A 21,858-nucleotide genomic window follows, 5' to 3' on the forward strand; every position below is an offset into this window, starting at 1 on the left:
TTTAAAATAATTTTTCTTACAAGAGTATATTTTAAATAAGTATTTAATGAGAATACTTAAAGCATCATTGAAATTAACATCAGTTGTAATTTTGCTTTCTATTTTAGATTAAAGGATGTTTCCGATACCAGAATATTTTTATCTGTTTGTTCTGTCGGTGCTGTTATATTTTGGATATCTAATATACAAATCATACCAGCAGCCTTTATCTTCCAAGAACAAAGCTGTATTCATTACAGGTGAGTTTACGCAGGATAATCAAAAAATCATCTTGTACAAAAGTATAGTAAGATGAACAGTAACTTTTTAATATATTTTTATAACGGTAATATTTTTGTTTGTATTTTTTATTATTTACTTTTTATATACAATATGAAACACTAAATTATAAAAATCATTTTCATTTTAGCATTAATTGGGAAGCAATACAATATTTTATATAGACAGTAAGACTAAAAAGGGCAACGCCACGCTGTTTGCACTCGCAATTTATTAATCTACGTCTAGCGCTATCTGTTATCAAATTTTATTTATAAATTTTAATTTTTAGCTAATGTTTTTAATAGACTTTTTGTAATTTAATAACAGACACTTTTTATTAATTATCAAAAGAAGTCTTAATCTACATCACTTTTATATTACTTTTTCATATAAAAGAAAAAGTTTGAATACACTTTTATACAGTGGCGGCCTTAGGAGGTGGCAAGTAGAGCAATTGCCCAGGGCCTCGCTCTTGCAGGGGCCTCGCGCAACAACCCGAGTAGAAAAAAGTTGATATTTAAAACTTTTTATTTTATCCTTAGCTATTAGTTATAACAATAAAATAAATTTGATTAATTCATAGTACAGTATATATTATTAATATTAATAAGTACCTAAATAAAATTTCTCATTTAGATTTATTCAATCTCACATTCGTATAAAAAATAAGATTAACGATATCAAAATTAATTTATCAGTGAATAATAATATTTTTTGTAATTTGACTGTAAAACATATTTGAAAAATTCATTACTATTTGAATCCTGCGCCTCGCGCATTAAAAAACCCACTTAAAAGCGCGGTTTTGCTACTTTCGTGATTCATCGTGTTTACGATTTACGCTCGGGGAATCCCGGTGTTTCATTTCGTTCAACTTTTTTCACCTTACGCTTATTTTGCTAACAGCTGTATGAGTTACATAATGGTTTGTATGGCACATCTTTCAATAGGTAGATAAACATTAAATGATATTTTTTAGTGAATCTTACATTATTAAAAGTACAGTAGAGCATCGATTATCCGACTCAATTGGGACTGGGGTTGGTCGGATAACTGAAAAAACGGATAACCGAAAAGTATGAAGAAATAATTATTAGTATAGTATATTAGTATATCGCTATTAACCTACTTCGCATTGAATTTTCATCGATGTTAAGCGTAACAAAATTTTTTTAAAATAATAATTGTCGCTATTGTATCGTTAAAAATTATTTCTTTATTTTGCACAAAATAAATACAAAAATAAAGGAAAAAATAGAAAATTAAGCCTGGTTTAAATACTGGCCTCCTTTTCATGGTCGAGCCAATGTTGCCAGCTAAAACATGCAAACATTTAACAAAAATAATGTTAAATGTTATGTTTATTGATTTAAATTTAATTCTTACAATAGAGGAACAAATTAGTTACATAATGTTATTAAATATACATAAAAATAAATTATTACAAAAATTCTAAAGATTTAGAGAAGGAGAAAATCTTAAAGTAATTTTTGACATGTCATTTTTCAAATGATTATACTTGAAATCTCCTAGTACAAAACATTTTAGTTGATATATCACTTGACAAGATCCAAACAAATGTATTAAGAGATTCTCTTCCTCTTTACTACCACAATAACTACAAAACTTCTCTCTTGTTATATTTATCCGATAGCCCTTTAACATAATCCGAAATTTATTAAGTCTAAGTTGCATAATGAGGCTTTTCGTGGAAAAATTAGTTTCACAGTTTAAGTAGTTTTTTGTACACCAACCCAGGCGCATTTCGAACAAGTTAACTCGTTTAGCTGAAGTAGACGATATATCCTGATTCCATAACTGGTCTGACTTAGTTTGAATTATATCATTTAAGTGAGTTCTCAACAATGAAGCTGATCGTGTTAAAAACAAATAGAAGTAGCCCAAACTATCAAAAATATTCTTAACTGAAGCAGGCCAACTTTTCTTATCAGGTTTGACTGCTGTTAGCAAAACATTATAAGTAATTTGGCTCAAGTCGTATGAGGGTAACTCCATAACTTTTGACCAAAACAGAAGAATTGTCTTGACAAATTTCAATTCCAATGGAAGTCTTCCCAATTCAAGACGAACTGCAGAGCTTGAAGCTGAACGTTCTATTTTAAAAATTCTCTTAAAATATTTCATCTGTACTTTTTTTAGTTTAGACAGAAACTCCAGTCCCCAGACTCGGAATAAATAAGTCATCTTAAAACCAATAAAAGCGTCAAAAAAGTTTAAAGATACTATTTATAGAACTTAGCTTCATTCGTTTTTGTAGAGTAAGCATACAGCCTGTCTTATTCTGTATGTCTTTGGCTATTAAATCGAAATGATGATTATACGCACCTGACGAAGAAAAATGTATTCCTAGGTATTTAAAATATGACACAAAACTAATTTCAGTATTATTCACAAATATCTTATCAGATTTAAGTAGTCTACCTCCATTGCGAAAAACCATTCCATTCGTTTTTTGTAAGTTAACTGTAAGATCATTTCTTTTAGCATAATTAACTAGCAGAGAAAGTTTTCGTTGCAAACCCGTTTTTGAATCTGCTAGCAGAACTACATCATAGCTTACTTTAAGCAATGGAGATCAACAGATTCTCCAAGAGCAAATTCCGAACAACAGGGGGCTTAAAGAGCAACTCTTAGTGGGGGCCCTGAGGCAACCCACTACCGTAAATGACACCTTTAGTATTTGCCAGATTGCCTCTCCCATGATATCTTGTGTTACAAAATAAATTTTTAGTAGCTTAATGAACGAAGTTGAAACTCCTAATAAATGTAACTTTTCCCATAAAATATTAAAATTGATTCTATCGAAAGCCTTTTCCAAATCCACGAATATCGAATAGATTTTACGTCTTTTTCTTGACAAGACATACTGTATTAAACCATTAAGTATAAAGACGTTGTACATTGTCCCTCTTCCCCTAACAAATGCTCCTTGAAACTGGGAGATAACATTAAATTCTATTATCCATTGATTCAACCGATCTGCCAAAATTCCGGTAAACAACTTTCTAAAGGTATTTAACAACGCTATTGGACGATAGTTTTGAGGATTTAGTTTGTCTCCTTTCTTGTAAATCATTTGCAACAACACATTTTTCCAATGCTCGGGAAATTTCGATGTTTCCTTAATCTTGTTAAAAAGTTTAAGTAATTCTAAATACATTTCATCAGGTAGGTGTATAATAAATTCATTTTTTATACCATCCATACCAGGGGCTGATTTTCTTTTTAGTTTGCGAATTGAAGTTTTTAACTCAGAGAGTGAAATTGGATCATCTAAAATAGGAGAGAAATTATCATGGTCAAAATCAAGAATTGAATCAGAACTTGGGTGGCAAAAGTTATATTCTAAGAAACGTTCCCAGTCGTGAAGAGGAATTTGATTATCGGATTTCTTTCTCCTGTTAAATCTATTAACAATAGACCAAAACTGTACAGAAGATCGCGCAGACTGCAACTGTCTACTAATATTTGACCAAAAGTTCTTCTTTTTAGTCTTACATAAAGAACGAAAGATTGCTCTAGAATCACAGTATTTTATTAGATCTTCATTACTACGGGACATTCGAAACCTCCTCAGCGTCTTGTTCTTCATTTTCTTCGCTGTTCTACAGTCTCTGTCAAACCAAACTGAAGACGGTAATTTTTTCGTTCCCAGGTATGTTATCATTCTACATTGTTCAGCTGATGACTTGATCAAATCCAGAATAGCAGAATAACTGTCCTCTATTTCATCACTTAAGACAATACTTACATATCTGGCCAAAACTGTTTCAGAATATAAACTGGATTTGTCTTCTTTCCAGATTAGTCCTTTTTTCTTGTCAATCAAGTTAGATTTTCTATCCTCGTCAGTGTCTATCAGGATTTCAGAAATGACCAAATGATGGTCAGACATATAATCTTCAGAAATAAAAAATTTATTCAATTTCTCTACCAGACTCTCGCTCAGGATCACTAAATCAATTACTGAAGCACCCAGTTTGGAAATGTAAGTAAAGTCTGCTGGTGATTCAGAAGGATATCGACCATTTATTATGTATAAATTATAAGTTTTCACTAGTTCAATAAGTAAGTTTCCTCTTTTATTGCAAATTTTATCATTTGATAGTCGGATGTTTGAAATCGCATCCCCATGATAAATAGTGTCCATACTCAAGCCAATTCGTGCATTAAAATCACCCATCAGCAGAAGATCATAATCTGAAGTATAATCAGAAATCAAATCCTCCAATTTTGCAATTAAAGTTTCAAAGATAGGAATATGAAGATATGCTAATATAACCATCATTTCTCGTAGCCCTTTATTTTGCTTCCGGTTAAATTTCACTCTAACAACCATTATATGTTGCCATGACAGCAGCAAGTTTACTTCCCTCAGGTCTTCATTTATACCTAGAAGCAACCCGCCGGAAGGTCTACCTCTTCCTAAACTTTTAGTAGCCATTACCTCAAAAACTTTTAATCTACAGTTAAGGCTTTTAAATCTCGAACACAGTGGAGCTGTAGACCAAGTCTCGGTTAATCCCAAAATATCAGTTTCAGAAATATGTTTAACAAAACCACTATCATTTAGATTAGTCAGGAGGGTACCCTGAGAATTCCATGTTGAAACTTTCAATCCAACTGTACACTTGCTTGGATCGGAGAATGAAGATTTTGAAAATTTGCCATTCGATTTTCCACTAAAAAATCAAGTTTCAATAATTCTCCTCTATCTAGGTCGTAAGTATATCTTTCATCGCCAACCTGCAAAACATCAGCCATCAGTCGAATTCTCCTGCCTTGCAGCTTATAATCGTGTAAAAAAGGCAGAAGCTTTTTCCGTCTCAGTCTTAAACGCCAACATAAATCATCAAATATTTGTATATTCTTCAATGCATCATTTGCCTTTATCTTTCTAACGTTACCAAAAATTAATTTCTTGTCTGCAAATGACTGCAATTCCACCAATACAGTATCTGATCGGTTAAATTTCACTATCTTAACTGTTGGAATTGACTTTGATTCACCTATCAGTTTAGAAAACAGGTTTTGCACTTTCCTATTCAAATCGGAACTGTCATCAGTTAAACCTTTAATCAAAATATTTTTCTTTCTCATTTCATTCGACACCTTGTCTATAGAATGCAAGACCAAACTGTTTTTCGCTGCATGTCACCTTTAAGTTTGAAAATTTCTTCTAATTTAACCTCCGAGTTAATCGTTGGTCGTGTTCATTATGCAAATTAACCAACCAGTCAATCCTCGTAACAACTTCATTTAGAGTCGAAAAAAGCTTATCAAATCGGTCGTCCAAATATGAAATAATCTCCCTAGGAATGAACTTACTTGAATCTATCTTTGAAGAGAAAAAATCCTCCAGTCTCGCCGACTTCAAGGAAGGTTCGCTCGGGGAACGACGTCGCTTTACAGTAGATATCAGTGATTGAATCTGTGAATGCGGCGGATCAACAGGACCAGGATTTAATTCAATACCACTTAATATTAACAGCAACTCAAACACCATTACCCAAAACTTAATATTTTCCATAATTTTAAAATTGAAAGTAAGCTCACAAAAAAGTTCACCAACACTCTTTGCAGCAAGCAGTGTCCCCATTTAACAAAAATATTAAAGTAGCCAAGACATAGCCAAATATTGTAGCGCCACATCACTAGCGGACACTTGAATTTGCCGACTAGAACGCGGTCGGTTAACCGATGTGACGATTGATCGGGGTCGGATAATCGATGCTCTACTGTACTTATAGTAAAGAGTGAATTGTTAAAAAAACTGTGTAAAACTTCTTGTAAATTATTTCTGAATTAGTTTTATGTGCGAAACAAGATTTATGAAATAAGTTCGCGTGATCGTGATGCAGGTAGAAACTTTGAGTCGGGTAGTTCAAAAAAGGAAACGTGAAGAATATCTACGTGGGTCTTTATATAAATATATAAAAAGTGATGGTCAGAAATCTCTAAAAACCTTTCATTGACTGAAAGTGACACATTATTGCACTGTAACCCTAACCCAGCTGAAATTATTCCTTCGACATCGTCATGGGTGCCGCTGCCACCTAGTAACAATAGCGAGGATAATGAGTCAACAACATCATTGTCTCTTAAACCGCCGCCGCCGTCAACACTATCCAGCCAAGAATACATATCTGAGTCTATATCTACATCCATGACTGGCGGAATTAAAAATCTGAATTCTCAAAATGACTCAGGTTTGTGGCCATTAACAATTACTGATGTAGACCGAACTGAGATTGTATTAAAAAGTCCAATCCGGGTTAAAGTTGAATTTTTTACTCTGTAAATGATAATGAATGGCGATTCAGCGAATATTATTACAGTAAAATATTAGCTAATGGTGAAAAACTTGACAGGCGCTGGATGATTTATTCACAAACAAAGGATGCCGTTTACTGCTTTGCGTGTCGAATGTTCAGAGTAGAAAGTACAAGAATTGGATCCAGTGAAGGAGTGTGTGATTGGAAACACTTGGGTAATTACCTAAAGTCTCATGAATCTAGCCGACTGCATAAAGATTGTATTTTGAAATGGTTAAATTTAGAGAACGGGTTAAAAAGCTGTACTACTATTGCAAGTAGTCTTTAGCCCAGATTCAAATTAAACAAGAAAGGCAGCGTTGGAGAGATATTTTAGAAAGACTACTTGCAACTGTAAATTTTTTAGCATCTCACAATTTGACCATTAGAGATCGTAATGAGAAATTAATATCTGACTCAGATGCAAGTGTAACTAGCGGCAACTTTATACATTTAGTAAAGTTAATAGTACGATTTGATCCAATGTTGTGACTTCACCTAAAACAAGTAACAGACAAGACAATTATTGACCACTATCGCGGAAAAAATAGTCAAAATGAGCTTATACAATTAATGGCAAGTCACGCGAAGACTCAAATTGTTGACAAAATAATAAAGAATAAATATTAAAGCAATACACCAACCAAAGCCGAATTATCGGGCTAAAACGGCTATAATAATAATAATAATAATTTATAAGATAATTTGGTACTAGAGTTAGGCGTTAGGCGCTATCTCTTGCTAAATTTAATAAGTATAATTTTAATTAAATAATTTAAATAATTTATATATATATATATACGCCTTGCCGGGGTTGTGTGAAGTCCCAAAAACGGGTTGACATTAATCATTTATATTAGAAAATTGTTAAAACGAATGTAGAAAATCGTCCATTGTTAAAAGAAGACAAAAACCAATCAAAGATCGGATTAGACGCGTTAGTCATTTGAAACCGCGACGCCAAAATGGGAAAAGATGTCGAAAGGCAAAAAGGCCTAATGTAAAATAAAATGCGATAATTGTAATAAATAAATGGTGGTAGACGAGTGTCCGCCAGTAGAGATGGACCTTTGACAAGTCGCTCGTATACGAAATATTAGATCATTAAAATTTGGAAAAAGGGAAAGGTTAATAATGAAAAGGAACATCGCGTCGATTCATTAAATTTCAAAAATATCTCAGACCAGACAACAATGGGGAAAATATGAGCGCAGATTTCAATCAATTCTTTCCATCTGAGTTAACGGAGGATGTCAAGTAGATTCGTCGAAGCGTCTCTTTCTCGTGACTCGAACAGGGTCGTTTTCGCTTAGAGACAAGCGAGGGACCAATTGAGAAGCGGGAAAGAGGGGGCGTGGAGCCAATCAACATGAACAATACGAAAAAGGGAGATTGATGTAATCGCCGAGCAGGAAGGACAGGGGACTTTTTTCCGAGAGGTTTCAAGAGAGACAAGAGGTGCTCCAAGGTGTTCATCGAAAAGTCCTCACCTCATTTTATATTCATATTTATACATATATTTACATATATTTGTTCAGCCTTGGAGAGGCTGACACAATTATTTTTTAGGACATGTGGTTACATGTCCTAAAAATAATGACTAACATAGATAGTGCACATCATCTTTCTAGTTGACACCGTCACTGGTGTCAACTAGAAAGATGATGTGCACTATCTATGTTCTCATCTTTTTTATCTGTGTAGTAGCCTTGGTTCAAAACAGAGTTTAGATGGAATTAAATTTTTAAAATATTTACGGAGTTTCATATTGGGTTTCGTATCGATTTGGAATATTTAGTTACAGTTGTTGCAGTGGAAACATTACCTACGTACCTTCGTAAAGACATGTAATATTAATAATGTTTCTGTTTAATTTCTTTATGATTAGATTATACACTCTTTTCTGTACAGTAATACCTCGACTTACGCTACCCCGACTTACGCGAACCCGGAGTTACGCGGTTATCACTCGGTCCCACCTATCTCGTAAGTTCGGGGTAATACTGTACTGTAAATACTGTAATTTTCCATGGTGTTATATGTTCATTTCAACCGCAAATATTTCACGTTTCCAATTTCAACTATATATTACGGACATCTATTATTGACAACGTATCATTTTTAATGTCTTTCAAGAATTCTGACAACAAAATTAAGTTGAACCTCCAGTAAAAGAAAAGAAACTTTGCTGATACGACTGTTGAGTTGATTCATAAAAAAAACAAGAACTGTTGGATGTGCACATTGATGATGCATATTATTATAATTCAGATTCAGAAGATACAGGCGATAAAAATGACGAACTACAACCATTAACATCACATCACGATCCGGAATACAAGGTTGAATAGCATCGAAAATATTAAAATTGTTGAAGTAGCAGTCACGGAAAATATGAAAAATTTATATAAGAAAACAAGAAAAGAAACGAAAGCCTTTCTGAAAAGGAGGAAAAAGTATCAGGAACAAAAAATAGTTGATATAGAAGATAATCAGAGTAAAAACATCAAGCAAGTTTATAAGAACTTAAGCCAATGGAAAAATGATTTCCAATCTATAATCTGTTTATCCATGACAAAAACCATAATCTACTGACATCTGAGAATCAAATTCTAGAAAGTTGAGAGAAATATTATAAAGAACTGCTCAACTCCGTTGCTGTAGACACAGATAGTAATAAAGAGGAAAACTCTTATTACAGTGCAGAACCTCAAACAATCTCCCCCACTCTTGCAGAAGTAAAACAAAGTAAAAAAGGAAAGATTTTGAAAGAGACAACATTCCAACAGAGCTTATCATAAAAAGGAGGTGAAATAATATATGTTGAAATCTACCAGTTAATCTTACAGTTCTGGAGAAAAGAAATCCCCAATCAATAGTAAGAAGTTCTGATCCAATCCATTTGCAAAAAGCAATCTGACTGCAATACTGAATTCAGTCTACAAGATAGTTTCCAATACGTTCCAACAATTCCAAATTTACCAATACAGCACGTTACAAAACGAATTTTTTAGAAGTACTCCAAAAATTGAATTCCTTTGACCTGGAAATGCAATTCCAATACTGAGAAGTCGACCTGAACACCTTCAATCCACTAGCTAAAGTAGTGGACCTATAATATGATGCAACAATATGTTAGGTAAGGCATCCGATGAAAGAAAAACCCGTGTTATTTAACAGTGAACAAACTACATTGACAATAGTATTGTTCCTTGTGATTTACTGAAATTAGTGATCAGTATACGTATTGTTAAATTTTATAATATAGGTTAATAAATAATTTATTAAGTAAAAAATGGGTATACGACAAAGGCAAAAATCTCTAACAATAAAGTCGTAATATTCATAAATCACTAAGCAATATTGTCGTGAACACCTGTCTACGACAATATTGTTAGCGATTTATGAATATTATGACTTTATGAGATGTTTTGTAACAATTCTTCATTTAGACCGGATGGCCGACCGGTCAAGGTGGCATTCTACCGCTCTGGGTGACCCGGAATCGAATCTTTTAGAAAACATTTAATGGGTTTGCTAAAGGAGGCCCTCTCAGTACCACAGGGCAGAAGGAGTTTTAAAAAATGCTTCATCTAAAATCAACTTTTTAGTAATGGTTTAAAAAATTATTTTGTGTATTCTAGTGTTTTTACATACAGTATTTGGTCGTAGAAAATATAAAGTTAAACATATTGTAAGATGTATTCTGTAACTTTTATTACTAGGATGCGATACAGGATTTGGACATCTTTTCGCTCAACGCATGGCAGAAAGGAACTATCGTGTATTTGCGGGTTGTCTCTTTGCAGAAGGTGACGGAGCCAATAAATTAAAAGCATTTTCTTCGAAGATCGAAGTCGTTCCACTCGACGTCACAAACGAACAAAGTGTAAAAGAAGCGGCCAAAGCTGTGGAAATCAGTCTTAGAGATGATGGTAACTACAGAACAATTTATATACATTAGATCTAGTTTTGTGATATTTTTGTAATGAATACTATTAAAAATATATCTTTTTATTTGTCATAGATATTTTATGGGCAGTTGTAAATAATGCTGGACTCGGACATGCAAGTGAAATTGAATGGACTCCGATGGAAACAATTTTAAAACTTTTCAACGTTAATGTATTTGGAATGGTTCGAGTAACGCAAGAATTTCTGCCACTTCTTCGAAAATCTAAAGGAAGAATTGTCAATTTAACTAGCTTAACTGGTAGGATTTTTATATTCTTTCGAATAAAAGGAAGACAGCGCAAATAAGTTAATTTAAGTAATTAATTTTTTTTTCAAATAATGAATTTATGTTGTTTGGCACAAGTGTTAATGTAATTATCATCATAGGCATACCAACGTTTTTATAATGCTATAGCATTCCGTTAATACCAAAGCAATCAGTTTTGTTACTTAAAAATAAATATAACGCATATTGCATGACTTCAATCAGATGAGATTAGGTAACTAAAGTAATTCTAATTCAGTAACATTCTTCGAAAGAGAATGAGGGGCACGTGCCTTGGTCCCCCGAATCTTCCTTGAGTAGCCATATATTCTTAAAATCCTGCATACGCCACTGATTACCAATTTCAGTAAATCACAAGGAACAATATTATCGTTAAAGCAGCTTGTTTACTGTTGAATAACACGAGTTTTGTTTTCATCAGATTCCTCACCAAACATATGGTTGCATCATACTACTTGTCCACTTCTTTAGCTAGTGGATGGTGTTCCTCAGTATTGGAATTGAATTTTCAGGACAAAGGAGTTCAGATTTTTTGGGTACTTCTAGTAATATCGTTTTGTAACGTGTTAGTACGTTTTATAACGAATTTCGTGTTAAAAGGAGTTGCAAAGCGTTTTTCAGGATTTTTTGACACGTGAATACCGTTGTCATGGTGCACACTTTGCTGATCAGGCGTTACTTGTTAAACTCTTTTCTCAAAGAAACATCAATGCGAACTCGGCATTTGAGGAATTTTGGATATTTTGCGACTCATGTCAATAATCAGTTGGCAAAGCATTACAAAGCAATAGTCCTTTGTAAAATACATTTGAAGTCTGAATATCACAAAATATTGAATACTAGAATATTATGAGAATAAATTTTGAAGATTATTTATAAATATATTCCATATTTAGTAACATAAAACAGTGTTAATGCAAAATATTGTTTACGAAAAATAATAATAATTAATTGAAAATATTATATGAATAATTAACTTTCTGTACTGTATATGTTTTAAATTTATTTCTGTTTAGCATTCGTAAGAGTTCCTGCAGCTACGTTATACTGTATGAGTAAATCGGCAGCGTCAACTTTCTCGGATGGAATCCGTTTGGAAATGAGAAAATGGAATATTAAAGTTATAAATATTCAGCCTTGTATGTACAGGTAAATTAATATTCGTAAAATTAAAGCTCGTTTTAATATATAATTTTCTATATCAATAGTTTTCTTATTCTAAAAATAAATAAAAAAGTTATTTTATTCTAATAATCATTTTAGCATAATATTAATAGGATATAAGGAATTTCTATTTTGTTCGCCTGAATTTGCAATTGAAAAAGTATTCTATACAGTCTAAATGCGTTGATGAAACCAAATTGAAATTTTCAAATTCTTAAGCCCTAGGCCCCAAAAACCTAGATCAGCCCTTGCCTAGAGAAGATACTTCTAATCCTGATGTGCGTAAACTCCAGGTGAAGAAAAAGCTACTCTAGAATAATCTGATCGTATTCATACTTTATCATATTTGATTCAGTTAGAAATATCAGGCTCTCCATCTTTTCGTAAAAATTTCAATTGATATACAATAAACGGTTTTAATAATTTTGTTGCATAAAATAATTCTAATATATTTTAAAAAATTGAAAAAAAAACTTTTATTAGTAATGTTTGTTTGTTGTTTATATATGGTAACGCCGATCTATCGAAGAGAGTTGCCTCCCTGGAAGACTTTCTATGGGAAACTGACCCTAATTAGGTATTACAAACATGAAGAAAATCTGGAAAGCTCCACGTGGCCAGCCCGTTGCCGAATAAAACATATTTAGCAATTATAAAATAATTGCTAAATATGTTTTTAAATGTTTCTAATATTTAGGCCTACAGCACTCATTTAATTTCTGAAGATAGCGTTAAATCCTATTTCAGTGATTTATTCACTCGGCCAGTAGTTGGCAATTTATTGATAATGTTTCTGGAGAATGGGGAATAGTGTGGATGGAGACTTTAAATATAACAATTCTACATTTGTTATATATATGTGTGTGTGTGTGTTACCGGCAAAACCCGATTTTACGCCAAACCAGTTTGACGTAAGTGTGTCAGGCCTAACTAGTTTAGAATTATTATTAAAGTATATTAATAGTTAAATATATTAATGGTTAAAATAAAATTAAAAGGCAATCAATTAGATGAACAATATTTATTCAAACATAGTCTACTTAATTATAAAAAAACGGGGTTAATGTTACCCTAGATATCGAAGGTGGCGGCTCGTCTCCGATTCCAGCAATCAGAAGACAGAAACGGTGGAGACGCACGTTCTAACCTAACCTAACCTATTCTTCTCAATGTCAGATGTAGTCTCTGTATATACGTAATGTGAATGTATGTCTCTTTAATCCGAATAAATAAATCCGGTAGACTAGCTCACAGCAATAGCTGTGAGGAGTTCCGGTAGACTTCCTCACAGCTATTGCTGTGAGGAATTATTTATTCGGATTAAAGAGACATACATTCACACTAACCTATTCTAATAAATTACCATAATTATTAAGTAGACTATGTTTGAATAAATATTGTTCATATAATTGATTGCCTTTTAATTCTATTTTAACCATTAATATACTTGAATAATAATTCTAAACTAGTTTGGCCTGACACGCTTACGCCACCGAACTAGTTTGGCCCGTAAAATCGAGTTTTGCCGGTAAGATATATTTGTTATATATATATACTATTGATATTGATATATATGTTATGGACAAAGTGATTAATCGGGCATTATTCATAATGCCCGGTTATTATGAATAACGACCAAAAATGGCGCGCAGTGTGATAAATATTGATTAGTTTATCAAATTGGCCGGTCATTATGAATACTGCTATCATCTAGTCGGGCAAAGTGATAATAAGACGTTGAAGAGTGATCATCCAACATACGCTAGCCAATTGGCACTCTGAGTTCCCGATTGTATCGCGTTGAGTGCGTATCGTGTTTAGTACTGAATTTTAAATTGTGCCATATTAATTAATTTGATTTAAAAAACTCCACTTATTTCATTTAGAAATATTTATTTTTTGTGAATTATTTCAAAGTATTTTAAAAAGAACATGTAATCTTTTAAAACTAAGTACTATTAACTATATTAATTAAATGGTAAAATTTTACCTATGTGCACCATCATAGTGGTGGTGGTGGAAATTGTTTGTGCTCCCGACGGATTCCTCCCAGAGGGAGCCGCCAGCAGGCCGCCGATTGTTTAACGTCACTAGATATTGATACATACTAGTTATTGATACGTGTGTTCAAGAACTACCGTGAATAAATAACTAGTGACGTTAAACAATCGGCGGCCTGCCAGCGGCTCCCCTCCGAGAGGAATCCGTTGAGAGCACAAACAGTCGCGACCGCCGTCAAATTCGATACTAAACGCAATACACTCATGCGCAACTCAGATACGAGTGCTGATTGGCTAGCGTATTTTGGATGATTACTCCTCAACGTATTATTATCACTTTGCCCGACTAGAAGATAGCAGTATTCATAATGACCGTTCAATTTGATAAATTATTGAAATTTATTACAATGCCCGATTTTGTTGGTCATTATTCATAATGACCCGGTCATTATGAATAATGCCCGTATTAATAACTTTGTCCATAACATATATATTGATATATATATATCGGGTTTCGAGGGAGATGGATGGTGGGGAGCATAAACATCATTAAAATGCATTATTATCGGTCTTTGGCATGTCCTCAAAGACACTTCTATCTTGATTAGAAGTAGATTACATTTGAGATACAAGATTTGAGGACAATACAAATGTAGTTAAATAATAGCTTACTGTAGAAATCTATTCTATGTTTACTATTTTCAATAGCATCACGAAGGTTGCAATTGTTTGTTTAAAACTCAACAATTTATAATGTTAGATATAGCAATTAAAAACATAAGAGAGGCAAAAAAACTGTGGCAATTTCATCCTCGCAACATGTCACCTAGTCGGTTCACAATGCTAATGCTAATGCTAATTAAGAAATCGTGGTTCTATTGATTCTAATTCAGATTCGCTGTGAAAGACAGCAAACCTGTATTAGAATCTTATGAAAATTCAACGATATGAGATTTTTAAAAGGCCAACTTCTCCACAGGGCAAAAAGTGGAAATATAAATCGATGGAAAATAAATAAAATTACAATGATAATTAGAACGAAACTCGAATTTTATTAGCCATTCGAGCTAACTAAATTTATTACGAATCAGATTCCTTCTAACAGAATAAATTTATGCCAATAGGTCGTAAAATATAAAAATAAATTCATTCCATTTGTTTTAAATAGGAACTAATGATTGATTGAATTTTTAATATATAGTAAATTGGTTTAAACATATACAGTATTTTAAATATTATAGAATAATTGCTAAATATGTTTTAAAATATTTTTAATATTTACAGCACTAATTTAACTTCTGAAGATAGCGTTAAATCCTATTTCAATCAATCGTGGAAGAATGCCAATCCAAAAAATACTTCAGCTCTCGGAGAAGAATATTTTCAAAAATATTTCAAAAAATGTAATGATATAGCTAATTTATTCAGGTGTAATCGACTGGAAGATGTGATTTGGTGTTTAGAAGATGCAGTCACTTCACTAGCTCCAAAATTATATTATCGACCGGGTAATCTTATTAATAAGTTTTTCTTTACTTTTGTGAGGTTACTCCCTCCTTCGATAGAAGACCTCGTGCTCAGCCTGGTAACATAATATATCTTTTCACTTTTTGAATGAACAGTATATTTTGTTTTGTTTTGATTTTCAAAGATAATATTTTAAATGACAGAAAGATGATTATTAACAATATAAAATAAAATATGAATGTCTTTTTTGTTGCTTAAGGACACGCAATAAATATCGTATAACTATTTTACTGTATTGTATTACTGAATGTTGTCGAATGGATTTTCGAAAGTTTTGTATCTATTCTATATATATAAAATATTTGGCTTAAAATCGTTACAAATCTTTTTTCATACGGGGAAAAAATAAAAACGACGACATCGATAATCCATGAATCGTCACGAAGTTTTTGTTAAGAATATTGAAAACAAGTGGAAGAAGCCCGTGAGGCAAGAGAGAGAAGAGAACCACTTAACCTTGGAAGTGGAACGTCTATGAGACATTCAAAAACATTGTAATATTCGACCGATTCGAAAAAAAAATGTTTTCTTTTATTTTGTCTACAGATTGTTCCATGTTCGATTTTGATGGATAAAATTTGAAAGAAAACGGTTTTTTATGTGATTGAATAAAAACTGTTTCTCCAATTAATTTGAATGCGGAGATGCAATCCGAAACGTATCTGAACTATAGTTCTACCAAATTAGCTAAGATGAGCGGTACTACATTTAAGGATTTTGACAGTTAGCTCAGCTTTCAATTAGCGTTCAGAATCGCAACTTACAGGTCAGCTGCGGTTTATATAACGAGTTTTGTAATTCGTAGTAATCTTGGTCCCGTCCACATCGAATTATCGTGACTGTACTGTACAGTACATATTTTGCTAGAAATCATTGTCGTTACTTGTACCATTTTTAAATATTAAATATCACCCGTCATTTCTTTTAATAATTCTCTTTATCCAAAAATTGTTTATACTTTTGCTTAAGCTGAAGTAGTTTCAAAAGGTACATACAGCGCTTCCGGATTAAGATCTGACACTACTTGTGGCTTATGTCCAACAGGAACCTTTTTGAGCGCGCGAGAGGTCGCATATGGGAACTCAGGGTAAGAGAACGGAGTAGGAAGTTGAGAAACAGAGACCCGGAAATAATTCATTCAACTAGCGAGGTATATTAAAACAAAATACATTTATTAATTCGTGTGCAGTTCCTAACATGCGACCTAACTCCGATCAACAGAGCGATTATAATCGATCACGTGGAGTAAATATCTTATGGTGTGAGGTGATCTTTAGCTGAATAATTGTTCCTTGCAAAATGTCCTTATTACTTATTGAAATAGTCCTTAGAATATAAATGCAATCTTTCGGCGCACAAACAACAATGCAGGCAGGCCGTGATCGGGAGGAGAGGGACCTTCTGCGACATTCTTGACAGCTCGGGAACGACCTCAGCTAGCAAAGGCGAGAAGACGAACTCAGCAAACTGCTGACTAATGAACTCTTGAGCTCTCCTATCACTTCTTTGTCTATTCTTCTTTCACCATCTTTTATTCGGTTCTCGTCCACTGCAACCGTATGCAGAAATTTGGTCAAGGTCGTGCGAGGAGCTTAACCATTGTCAATCCACGATTTTCTGCGAAACTTCCCTAAATGAGTCGAACTCTACGGATGATGTATAATAGCTGATGGGAAGTTCGAAGTTGATAAGATCTTGTTAACTTCCTTGTTGAATTTAACTTTTTACTTTTCTTTCCGTTTATTATATGTGGGAATTAGATGAGTGAAATCTCTAAATCTAAATAAAAAACTAGAGGGCGTTTTGTTTCTTTAAAAAAAACAGTGGCAGAAGACGACGACTGTTATAAAAGGCGGAAAAAGAACATTAAAAGACGAACGCAAGAATTCAACGAGTTTTTACTCGTTTGGACTACGATTGGATCATAATTGTATTATACCATACATAAATACTATCCAGAAATTATATAAATATTTAGTAAAATACATACATAATTTCTTACATTCACAAAAACAATAGCCCGGGTTCTTAAATATGAGACAAAATCTTTGACAGTTAGATATCTAGTGTCATTTTAGTAAATCTGAAGTTTTTTTACAATGTGCTCCAGCCTGGGGAACATATTTCTGTAAATAACATACATGTTTTATACCCTTTTAGAGCAGAATAAGAAGTAACATGTTACATTTTGTCCCGAGCTATTTGTTACAATTTACACCGACCTTAAATTTTCGTGTTTTAGCTTTTCAAATAGAAAAGTAAACGTTAAATCATTTACTTGTGTTCACATTATAATAAACCATTGTGCACAGATTCTTGCGTGACAGGAAAGTAAAAATTCAAACTGTTTCTAATGGCAACTAATTAAACAAAGTAGTAAGAGAGTTTTTACTTACCAGCTCAAAAGACTATAATATTCGGATATAACCACAGTATTAACTTGAAACGCTTAACTATCACAACGATACTGACGTTGACAACATCCTTAAGAAGCTCAAGTATCATTCAGAGTTGCCAGATCTGTTATCTAGGAAAATTTAATTATTATAGAATCGTGTAGAAATGTGGGAAGAATGTCTAGAATTCGACAGCTAACTAAACATCTAGGACAATGCAGCATAGACATAAACTACTTTTCATATTAGAGAGAAAATAATAAAAATTGTGTCAAATGCTAGAATGGTTACTTGATTTGCTGCAGTTCTAGACAATTGAAATTCGCAATAGATCTGTACCAAAATCACTTGATTTATGAATTAAGAAACACTCAACAGAATACGTATAATCCAAATCCCAATAAAATAATTAAACTTTAATTGTGTTACTACTTACTCCGTGTTTTAACCTGCCCCGCTTTCTCCTACTGCATGTCTCTTATTATTATAGATGCAATTTAATTTCAAATCTCAGCTTAGCTTAGCTTGGCTCTCAGCTCCGGTCAAAATTCACAGTTCGGGTCGATATTTCCAAATAGCTGAGCTTTGCCAAACTAATCTGAACTTAATTTACAGTACGATATCCTCACTTTGAAGTGTGCAATTCATCTGTCTGTATATATAGGCAGATGAAGGTATCAGCATTGGGCTGCAACAAATTTCAGTTCAGGAATATATACAAATATAGGTATATATAGTACAGTACATGTATATCACCAGCCTGATAGTGGAGGTAGTTACCGGGTATCCTATCCTACCACTAGAACACAATCGAATCAATGGAGGTAAAACAGTAGACATTTTTTCGGCAGTGGTCTGTCCGAATATGTCGGACCTTATTCCTCACCATCCGGTTTTCCCATTGTGGGCTTAGTTAAACTTACGATTGTTGTGAAAAAGGAAATAAAAAGAATGGAATGAAATCCACAAATGCTTTCTTCGAAAATCAAAAGACTAATCATTTTTATTCAAAATTGTCATTTAAAAACAAAATTATTGAAAAAACACCGACGACAATGGCAGAAAAATTCGTACAAATTTCGTCGCGAAAGGATTAATTTATTTTTCTCAAGCAAGATATAACTTCAAATAAGAAAATGCTACTGAGCAAACAGTCTACCGAGAAATTTTCGATTTTATCAGTGGTCCAGTCCACCACTGATAGCCATACATATTATTGAAATTTTTGTAATGAATAGTTTATATCAGCAATTCTCAACCTTCTTAGCTCCGCGACCCCCCAAATAGTAAATATAAATAAAATTAATATTTCGCGACCCCTACCCAAAGGAATAATAACTTTTACTTTTACTATTACTAATTGAATTTTGACTGTAATTATAAATGTAAAATTTTTTAAATATTATATAATTACATTGCACTAATTTTATGTGATTATATAATTTTATTTAATTTTAAACAATTTGCTTTTGTGTGTTTCTAACGTAGATCCACGTATGCAGAAAATTTTAAATGAAAAACAAATGCAACCATCACATTAATTTCTTTTCTTTACATGTGTACTTATTGTAAGTAAAATGTTTATAAGTTTATAATAAATGATTTTTTCTCATAAAATGATTTCATTATTGTTTCGCGATCCTCCTTTAATATCACCGCGACACCCAGGTTGAGAAAAGCTGGTCTATATTCAAACAAGTGGACGAAACCCGTGAAGCGAGCGAACGAAACGAGCAGGGAGTTGGGCCATCTATGGCGGCCACAGGGGCAAAATCTCTTCAGTATTTATATATAATTAAGAATTGTTTTTTAATTTATATTATTTTTCTAGTTTGAGATCCTGTATCAAACTTTAAGATTTTTTTTTCATTGTTGATTTTCTCCTCACTATAGAAGCTCAAAAACCCTTTATCCCACTCATCTCCATCGTCGCTTTGATAATAGATTGGCCAGTCCCACAAATGGTAGCAGAATGGTAAAAGTTGCGTGTTTCGTCTTTGTTTTGAAAAAATGTCATAATTAATTAATTAAAATACTAAACTATAGTCTGAAGTTAAATATACCTAAAAGTATTATATTGCATTACAGTATGTACAGTACGTGCAGTATGTAGGCCTACTAATTACAATGTACTGTACAGTACATACATAGAGTATTGTAATATTAAACAGGATTTTTTAAACTCTGCTCTGCAGGCACTAAAAGGGTCGTTTTCAGGCCTATTATGAGTTCAGCTAAGCTCACAATAAGACGGCCGAGTACTTAAGTATGGAACTCAACTTTCCGGGACAAATTATATCGCGAAAAATTAATAGGGTTATTTTAACCGCCGGTTTCGATCCCGGATCTTCCAGAGCGGAAAACTAACATCTTAACTACCTTTGGTATACAACCCGACATTACCGTGTGTGGGCATATACGCAGATTTTTGAGAACTGAATATACCGAAAATACTTCCAGTGATGGTATTCTAACTTGTTAATTCTAAATTATCAGTAAACACAAATGCGTAATAGTAACATCGATGTAATCTCCATTTTTGTGGATAACTCCTGGGAGGCCAAAACGAATACCTCAGGTACGTCAATTTTAGTCATTAATACAAAGAAGCCAGGAAAAAATGGTTGGACGCAATGTCGTGCAATATAACCGCACTTAGTTGCAGCAACTCTGGTGGCCTTTTTGTGACGAATTGCTAAGTGAATATAATGTTCAAAATAATGGCATTAGCATCTAAGGTTAACAGTTTGTCTCTGTGGTATAGAATGCGATAAGAGGACCTCTCGTAAGTCGTTTACTTGGTTTCACTGTTTCTTGGGGAGCAAAGATGATTAGCGATGTCACTTTAACAAGTGACATCGCTAAAGTTCCAGTTCCAAATTCATGCTTCGTCAATTGCAACAAATCTTTCGAAAGAACAATCTCCTTCATACTTTAACGCCGCAGATGAATTCGATCAGTTTCCATTCGTCTCCATTTCCGCATATCATTTAAAGCGTGAGGATCGATCTCGCAGCAATTTTGCATATTTCCGGCTTCTTCGTCGAGATATGGTAAACACTAGAAGCTATTGTATAATGCTTACTGTGACACTTAATTATTAACAGGCCCATTGGTAATTCATTTTCCAATAATTTCAAAATGGCTTCCAAATATTGTTCATCCGTTGCTTTTATTGGATGGCCGTCACAATGTTTAATCTCAATATTTCCCATCCGCAGCGAAAAGCTTCGACCAATCATACAACAATATATGATACGGTAATGCAGCAATGACAAATGCCACACAAACTTTTGTGGAATTGCCCTCAGGAATATAGGCAGGAAATTGGCTCTTAGGACTAAAACTCCTCCGAATATCGGTAGAAGTCTACTGATAGTAGCAAAACGACAGACTGAAATAAAATTCGAGATAGAACAAGATTTGAGGAATGAGCTCTGGAAATAAAATTCTGATTACAGATCTGACTGACTACGCTTTTAGTTCACATGTACTTTCAATTATCTAAAACATCATTATCCTTGACGAATAAGCATTTTAAGACAGTAAAATAAACATACTTAAATCTTAGCCACAAACATTAGCGAAGCAAAAATGCACAATGCACACACGAAAAGACGAAAAAAAAATTTCACGAGCTTTTCGCAATTTGCTACGTTAAGCCCAATTTCCAGCGTATCGCCAGTTTAAAACATGTGTCCCAGTATAGACAAATACAAGAATTTTGTATTGTAATTCTAAAACATAAAATAATAAATTTACGATTAAGAATTATTCATAAAATATCTAGGCACGAATATCAAAGAGAAATGGAAGAAAATGCAACGATTTTAAAATAAAAATAAGAGTTGAATACTTTATTTTATTATAAAAAAAGTACTGTACTTTATAAAAATATAAGGTTAAATTAATAGTGGTAATTACATCCCTCCATG

At 33.1% G+C, this 21,858-nt stretch overlaps 2 protein-coding genes across 2 annotated transcripts in view; both read left to right on the forward strand.

Moving 5' to 3' along the window:
• On the forward strand, positions 1 to 15,594 carry LOC136969071 (short-chain dehydrogenase/reductase family 9C member 7-like). Its single transcript, XM_067263168.1, has 5 exons — positions 1 to 239; positions 10,322 to 10,531; positions 10,624 to 10,809; positions 11,853 to 11,985; positions 15,285 to 15,594. Exons 1-5 carry the CDS (start codon positions 116 to 118, stop codon positions 15,592 to 15,594), a joined length of 963 nt encoding a protein of 320 aa, XP_067119269.1. The 5' UTR covers positions 1 to 115.
• The window catches only part of LOC136969498 (short-chain dehydrogenase/reductase family 9C member 7-like), a 39,068-nt gene continuing 17,240 nt past the window's right edge, over positions 31 to 21,858 (forward strand). Inside the window, exon 1 of the mRNA XM_067263677.1 lies at positions 31 to 82. The gene's annotated coding sequence lies outside the window, so the exon portion shown is untranslated. The remainder of the gene's footprint in view (positions 83 to 21,858) is intronic.

Source organism: Centruroides vittatus, unplaced genomic scaffold (genome assembly GCF_030686945.1).
Source record: "Centruroides vittatus isolate TY-2023 unplaced genomic scaffold, ASM3068694v2 contig_1035, whole genome shotgun sequence".
Taxonomy (NCBI): Eukaryota; Metazoa; Arthropoda; class Arachnida; order Scorpiones; family Buthidae; genus Centruroides; species Centruroides vittatus.